Source organism: Humulus lupulus, chromosome X (assembly GCF_963169125.1).
Source record: "Humulus lupulus chromosome X, drHumLupu1.1, whole genome shotgun sequence".
NCBI lineage: Eukaryota > Viridiplantae > Streptophyta > Magnoliopsida > Rosales > Cannabaceae > Humulus > Humulus lupulus.
In genome coordinates this window covers 82,863,162-82,870,863 of record NC_084802.1, presented here as the reverse complement: position 1 = coordinate 82,870,863, position 7,702 = coordinate 82,863,162, and the positions used below count along the sequence as shown (strand labels likewise).

Below are 7,702 nucleotides of genomic sequence, written 5' to 3'. Positions count from 1 at the left end.
TAATGGCACCTTTTAAAATCACGTGATAACAGCTCTAGGGTAGTAGGACGTTACACAGGCCCTATGAGAATATGTCATGCTCCTTGATCAAGCATGCATAAAAGGCGTATACATTTATATAAATAGTTAAGCACTTAATTAAGTAAGTAGTTACCAAACCCTTAGTCGAGCTTCTCTTTAGTGGCGAGTGTACATGCCCGACCCGTCTTCAGGAACCCTTAAACGACTGCAGATTTGATACCAAGTAATAACGTCCTCCTAATGCAAGACTATTACATTGTGTAATTTTAATAGTGATAGTCATGCTAATCAAGACTCTTGGTTATAAACGTGTAACTATGGTTAGTGACAAAGGTTAAGGTTATAAAATTTGGTCAAAGGGAACGTTGACTTTTTATTTAAAAGTTTATTACTTACATGGGATCCCGAAATAATAGAAACATATGTTTAAAAGGATACATACAAGTCAAAAGCTACAACAAGCCGACCTAAACAGAAAAATAAGGGATACAACCCTAGTTCCACTGAGATATCCTCGCCCGTGGTGGTTGAGCTGCCACATATGTCCACGCCGCCACTAACGCTCTCCAACTCATGGCTGGTCCAGCTTTCCTTTTCCCTTACCTGCACTTCATAACACCCATAAGCCAAGGTTTAGCAAGAAAACTTAAACATGCGCATGAAAAGTAACTACAGATTGCAGATACATAACTAGCATGCCCAGCAGTAATAACCTAATCATGCATAGAGTCAACTCTGGGGCCCACTGCCCGTATTGATTAACATAGAGTCAACTCGAGGCTCTATGCCCTAGCTATGTGACCATACAGTCACCTAGGTCCCTTGCCCTTAGCTCTCAGTAACTACCCATAGAGCTAGGCAAGCGTTTTGTTTTCCAACGACCATAGGGTCGACAAACGTAATAGCATGTCCCTGATTAGGCCTAAGCCTCTCAACCACCGCACAGCATGCTATTGACTAATAAATCAAGGCCTTAACCAGATAATCAGATAACCAGACAAACAAATACAGATATAGATAAGCATACTTCAGACAATCCAAGTATGCATACATATTAATCATATATTTTAGTGAATTAAATACATACACAGTAATAACCATGTTCTTTAAAAGGCACTACTACAAAAGGACTGTTTAGGACTCGCAGGGTGCGAGTTCTCTATTTGAGAGCCTTAAAAACTGAGGTTTTTTAGGACTCACAATGCGAGTCCTAAAAACTTTCATTGAGTGCCTTTAAATAACTTTTTAGGACTCGCAAATGTTTTTAGGACTCGCAAATCAGGTTGAGTGCCTTTAAATAATTTTTTAGGACTCGCAAAGATCCAGTTGAGTGTCTTGAAATTAAGATTTTAGGACTCGCTTTGCATGCCCTTAAAAGTAATTTTTTTTTAAAAAAAAATGCAGCTACAATTTTTATTTTGATTTTTAAAAAATATATCCCTTTGAGAGTCCAAAATGTATTATATATGTTAGATTTCTAAAATTTTCAAAAGAAAATACAACAAAATATTTTTTTTATTAATTACTCAAAAATATAATTTCAATATTTAGTCTACTCGACTTACAAAATCATATTACATGATAGTTTATACTACAGTCAAATTCTACCATCACCAAATATTAAACAAGAAATGTATACAAAGTTAGTGAAATATATTTTTGATTCTAAAAACTTCAACTACCAATGTTGTCTAGTATTGCGCCAAAGAAATGCATCTCAATATATACATGCACATTATAAAAAAGTTCTTTAATTATGAGGTTCATCAAACTTTTCAAAAGTTTGCTTAGAAACAATCAATCCATTGCAAGATGATAATTAATATTAGAATATTGTATTTATAAAAAAATATACCTTTAGAAAATAAGCACATCCAAAAGATCAAGGAAATTTGGGATAAGAAATATGTTTCAAAAGAGCTAACCACACTTGTATTTGTTTAGAAATTTCAATATTTTTTAATGATTAAATTTTAATCCTCATGCAACTAGATATAAATTATTAAGAGAAATACAAATTCATTTGAATTAAGACTAAAAAATGATTGTTTTAAACTTAAAATATAATGTACTAATCAAAAGATCAATAACATATATCCAATATAAAAGAAATTTAAGTGCAAACCGTTAAAAATAGATGTCATTATGCATAATGTCTAGATTTAGTATTGGAGTTTGGAGAGATATTTAGTTACTCACACATTAATTAACCTATAGATAGTCCACATACTATGAAGAAATCATTTCAAACCAACATTTAAATCCCAGAGAACTTTGAGTGTCACATCTCTAGAAAACAAAAATACTGCAATTTCATAAAAACTAGTGTTGAAAGTCCTTACCAAAAACAAATTCTAGCTTTTACCATACTAATTTATTTTCTATATCAAGCGACAAAACAAGACAGATTTTAGAGAAAGAATCCAAAACAAATGTGGGGAGACAATTATACTAAACATTTATAGGAGAATAAAGATTATTATACAAGAGATTATCTATAGAAATGCAACACACACATTAACCAAGCTACATAGCAAAGCAAACATACATGTGCATTTGAAAGTTGTCATCTTACTCTAGATGGATATTGCTTTTCTTGCTCCAAAACCAAATGTTCCATTCTGTCAACTACCTAGCTTCATAAAGAAATAATTGTCATCAAAGAATTAATCAGAGAACAACGGAAAGAACTTAAAGAATAATGATCACCAAAGCAAAAGAGAACAACAAACTAAAAAATTAATTAAAAGTTTTTCCACTAGAAATAAAAAGTTCTTAAAATGTTGACCACAACTGTTACTTGTAAATTGCATGATGCAAAAATAACTTTTAAGTAATTTGGACGAAACATCTTAAATACAAGAGGAAGAAAAAGATGGGAAAACATGTTAGAATATCAGTTTTTACAACATTGGACCCCACACAAATGATGGTGGTTACATAGTCTATTTTATATTCAAGTAATGTTTATATAAATGTCTGCCAAGTAGAGAGGTGACCTTAATTATATGTAATATATAACATTTTGATTGACTATATAAAACATGCTTAAAGGTGTCTCAAACCTTTAGATTTTGGAGCCAAATAATAAGATTATAGGATAAAACTTGGGACTTTCATCAAACATATGCTAGGCAAAAAAATTGTAGAACATGCAGAAATTGCTATAATCACACAACATAATCTGACTGAACAAAGCACAATATCAATAAACAGAAATATACTACATGAAAATTTAACAAAAAAATAGGTTACAAAAAAAAAAACATATTACATGAAAATTAAAACATAGTAAAATACACATCTTGCACTGAAAATAGAAGGAAAAGAGAAAAGCCAACATGTCACCATCTATAGAAAATCAGACAACATATCCCCTAATTTACTAGCCTAGCCATCTGTCACATTCAACACCAACATGTCAAACAAATCAAACAACACACACGTTTTCATCCATATATCACCGCAGCACACAAAATTCTCAAAACCTACTTCACTAAGACATGCAAGTTCTCAATCTTCCGTTATCACTGCAGCACACAAAATTCTCAGAACCTACTTCACTACGGATGAATATCTAAGATATTCATACTCCACTAAAGTAATACAATTATCATTCAAAATTGTAAAATATTGAAAATTAAAAAAAAAATCAAATACAACATTCCTCTTGCAATTAGTTCATGGTACTTTCAATTAGATACCGACAATTTTTATATACAAGACACTAAAATATAGAACCTCTGATTCATTTTGTATGTGCTAAGCACATACTTGAGAACAAACAAACAATCATGGACTAAAGAAATAGAATTACATAGATATGACCATTCTATTATACAAGAAACTAGCTATATATGCATCTAGCATTTTTGTATTTATTTTACATTTTCCAAAAATGTTCTAATCTATAGTCTTGAAGGCATCAATTAATTTGTTGATATGCTCATAATCATCATCTCTATCATCATATATAATCATTGTCAAAACCAATTGGAACATAACCATATAATAGATACAAACAATTGAGACTATCAATCTTTTTCAGCATTAAATCACGAAACTAAAAGTTGACCAATTAAAAATATATTACTTGAGCAGTTTTCAGCAATTAATAACACACAAAATACAAAAACAAAAAAAGAAAGAAAGTAAGAGAAAAAAAATGGTCATTTACTCAATTTTTTTCTCCATTTTCAATAAACATGTAAATTTTTTATTTATACATCTATAATATCTATCACAATACCTTATAATTTAAATTTGTCAATAACCAAATTAGCTTTGACTCCTTGACCACTCTGTCTGGTTCCCTAAAACCATGCCAAACAAGAAGAGAAATAAATCAACACCAAATTTCTTGCACACCAAATTATCAGAAGCCTGCCTATGAACCCAAATTTGAGTTGCTGGATATAGTTAACAGAAACATTAATTATATTGTTTTAATAGATATGTAAGACTGTTACACACTGTGAAAACTTGAACAAAAAGCATAGATTATTTAAAGATTTACCTCTAAAAATAGCAGTAAAATCATTCAACAATGTGTTGTTCTTTGAAACGTTCAAGACTCAAATCAACCAAGAGAGACCCAAAATGACCAAGAGAGAAGCAGTTTGGGTGAGGAGAACAATGGGGTAGTTTGGTCTATGAAGCTTGCGGCAAAGCTTCAAAAGTCAATGGAAGAAGAGTGTCATGGTTGATAAGTGTGGCAGTTAGAGCTTCAAAAAGGAGGGGGTCAAACAGAGAGAAGAGTGTGGCGGCTAAGATGAGGAAGGAAGAAGTGTTTTTAGGGTTTATGTTGGAGTAAAATGTTATGGTTTAAACTCTTACATGGATAGTTTGGTAAATATGATTTCTAAGAAAATGATAGGTTTGTTTAAATTGATTTTTACCGGAATAAAAAACCAAGTGTCTGTCGCTACTTAGTGTGGAAGCTTCATACATAGGAAATAAAATGATTTTTTAAAACAGTTCTCATGCCAATGAGCTTGCATAGAAAAGAATGAATGTGGGTTTCTCTTCAAGGATTTTTTTTTTCTCTCCTTGTAGAATTTATTACTAAATAATAAATTTGACTAGCTCTAGATTTTGGTTATGCATATTTAGTGTAGAGAGCATCTTGTTAAGTTGAATTTGTATCTCTCCTTTGGTAAATAAGAGTATTATGCCTCATACAACATGAATAAACAAATATAAGAATATATATACAAATGAAGTCCACGATTCTCTCTAATATACAAAGTTTATAAATCCATGAAAAATTACAATCTACATCATCACTAACATACAAATATAAAATGTAGTTCATGCAATATAAAGGGGTACACATACTCAAGTATCTTAGATAAGAGGTCAAATGCAGGACTTTTTGAAGAGATGTTTACAAAACCCTGAAGCCTGTGATTGTCACTTTAAAAAGCATACACAAGAAAGAAAAATAAAACATAAATAATATCAAAACACGGCAAAAAAAAGGAAAAGGAAGGGAAGGAAGATCACAATTGAGAGTGAAATAAATTAATCTGTTACAGTGACCACTATAAACAGTCTGTTGAAAATATTATATGTATCAAGAGCATACTACTTGTGGCCTTGAATATACTGTAAATCATTTTGCCAATGCGGAAGATTTGCAAGTGTTGGCCACTTTTCTATAGTGGGATGACCTGATGAAATAACAATGAACAATAATGATCCCAAACATAAAGAAAAGAAATAAGAGAGTTTTATAGTAGAATGAAATAAGTACCTAAGACCTTGAATATCTTGTCAAGTTGAAAAAATAAAATAAAAGAAGCATGAGAGAACTAAATGAAAGCAAAAAGGTTTATAACAATCTCACAAGGGAATCACTTTATTAAAAAGTCAAAGCCGGTCAAGGACAATGGGCGAAAGAAGGACCTGAAATGGATTTGGGGTAGCTTTGACTTCAGCTCCTTGAAACAGTGGCTTCAAAGTCAAAAGCTCGGCAAAAATGCATCCAACAGCCCAATATCTAAATAAAGATATAATATTTAGTGCAGCAGTAAAAGCCCTTGTTTCTTTGATTATAATGCAACATACAAAAAATATCTATACATGTGCAAACGCACAAGCTGCGCATGGATGTATTTGTGTGTGTAGCTGATAAAGCTCAGCATAAACCAAAATGGTAAGACTAGAGTAAATAGCAACTATCTTTTCAGTCAATTTTGTATCATGTACTGTGCAACACATGCTTGCTATATATGCCTGCCAATAATAAATATGAAATTTGGTGTTGAGGGGTACCAACAGTACTTGTATAATGTTTTGCCCCAAGGAGCAGCTCTGGTGCACGATACCAAATGGTTACCACAACCTGCAAGTATCACATAAACAAATATATAGATATATGTTTCATTTCCATTGATAAGATTATTCGAACGCAGAATAAAATCTTATCAACTAAAATTCCCATTCCCCATATATTCCGGGAAAATTAAAAGATCCAAAAGACAAAATCTGATTCAACCATTGGACCCAAGTGCAAAAAACACTTCAAACACAAAACCCATATGGATAGGAAAGGAGGAAGAGATTATTAAATAAATGGAAATAAAAAATACATGAGCTAAAAAAACAAACCTTTCCACCGAGATAGATCCTCTCCATATCAACCGAAACGAAATCGTTAGATTCAGCCATGGCCATAGTTCTCGTGTCTCTCAAAGTCCCGAAGCCAAACAGCCCTCTGCCTAGCCCCTGCGATGTCGAGCCCAGACCCAAGACCCCCCCACCCGCCGACGAGCCCACCCCCCGAGCCACCTGTCGTTGCTGTCGAGCCCAGCCCCGAGGCACCAGTCGTTGCTGCGAGCCCAGCCCCGAGCCACCAGTCGTTGCTGTCGAGCCCAGCCCCGAGCCCCCTGCCGCCGTCTACCGCCATTCGCCGAGCCCCTGCCGTCGTCGTTCGGGCCTAGCAGAGAGCATGCGAGAGAGAGAGGGAGAAAGGAAAGTATGAGGATCGGGTAGGGAGGGAGGGAGAAAGGGATTTGGCACTTATATATATATACAAGAGAATTCTCTAACCCCTACCTGCGAGCTCTCAGTTTTTACGAGGGTTTTTACGACCGTGAATAGTTAAGATTTTTTTTTTATGGTGTATATTATAGTTATTTAGAGCATCCTGCAAATTTTTTAAAAAATTTTGAATAGTTTACAGTACCGAAAGTTAGGTTCAAACATATTATTGCACGCATGACTAATTTTTTTTATACGCGTGAAAATCAACATGTTTGAACCTAGTTTTCGATACTGTAAACTATTCGAAATTTTCTGAAAATTTGCAGATGTTCTAAATAGTTGCAATATACACGGTCATAAAAAAAAGTCGCGTCGAAAACTGTTCACGAGTCAAGAAACATTAAAAACCCTACCGGTAGGACTTAAAGTGAAGCCCTTATAGAAAAATTATCCTATATATATATTTATTTTATAAATAAAAATGAGATTATATTATTTAGATAAAAAAAATATGATTATAAAACTCCCAATTTTATGCTCCTAATACTTTAAAAATTATTTTAAAAATCACAACTATACAAATTTTATTTAGATAAAAAAAATGTGATTATAAAACTCCGAATTTTATACTCCTAATACTATAAAAAATAATTTTAAAAATCACAACTATACAAATTCTCTTCAAACTTATAAT

General features: G+C 32.8%; 1 protein-coding gene across 41 annotated transcripts; it reads right to left on the bottom strand.

Annotated features, from left to right (window-relative positions):
* Positions 1–361: 361 nt before the first annotated feature.
* On the bottom strand, positions 362–7,060 carry LOC133807153 (cyclin-dependent kinase E-1-like). 41 transcript variants are annotated; one of them, XM_062245320.1, is made up of 7 exons: positions 6,634–7,058; positions 6,307–6,367; positions 5,609–5,693; positions 5,359–5,436; positions 4,271–4,334; positions 2,597–2,653; positions 362–629 (listed from the first exon to the last, which is right to left on the bottom strand). In XM_062245320.1, the coding sequence occupies exons 1-7, from the start codon at positions 6,697–6,699 to the stop codon at positions 621–623; spliced, it is 420 nt and encodes a 139-aa protein (XP_062101304.1). In that variant the 5' UTR covers positions 6,700–7,058; the 3' UTR covers positions 362–620. The 41 variants fall into 41 exon arrangements, 6 of the variants coding, with proteins under 6 accessions (XP_062101304.1, XP_062101302.1, XP_062101303.1 ...); XM_062245318.1 differs by having other exon boundaries at positions 362–624; positions 6,634–7,046; XR_009879193.1 differs by lacking the exon at positions 5,359–5,436 and adding an exon at positions 5,777–6,022 and having other exon boundaries at positions 481–629; positions 2,570–2,657; positions 6,634–7,060.
* Between the last annotated feature and the right edge of the window lie 642 nt (positions 7,061–7,702).

What these genes read in the sequence shown, in the direction of transcription:
- LOC133807153 (XM_062245318.1), bottom strand. Translation starts at nt 6,699, where the DNA reads ATGGCCATGGCTGAATCTAACGATTTCGTTTCGGTTGATATGGAGAGG. An exon ending in GGATCTATCTCGGTGGAAAG is followed by an intron (nt 6,368 to 6,633) that starts GTTTGTTTTTTT and finishes TGATACTTGCAG; the next exon opens with GTTGTGGTAACCATTTGGTA. An exon ending in TGACAAATTTAAATTATAAG is followed by an intron (nt 2,654 to 4,270) that starts GTATTGTGATAG and finishes TTATGAAGCTAG; the next exon opens with GTAGTTGACAGAATGGAACA.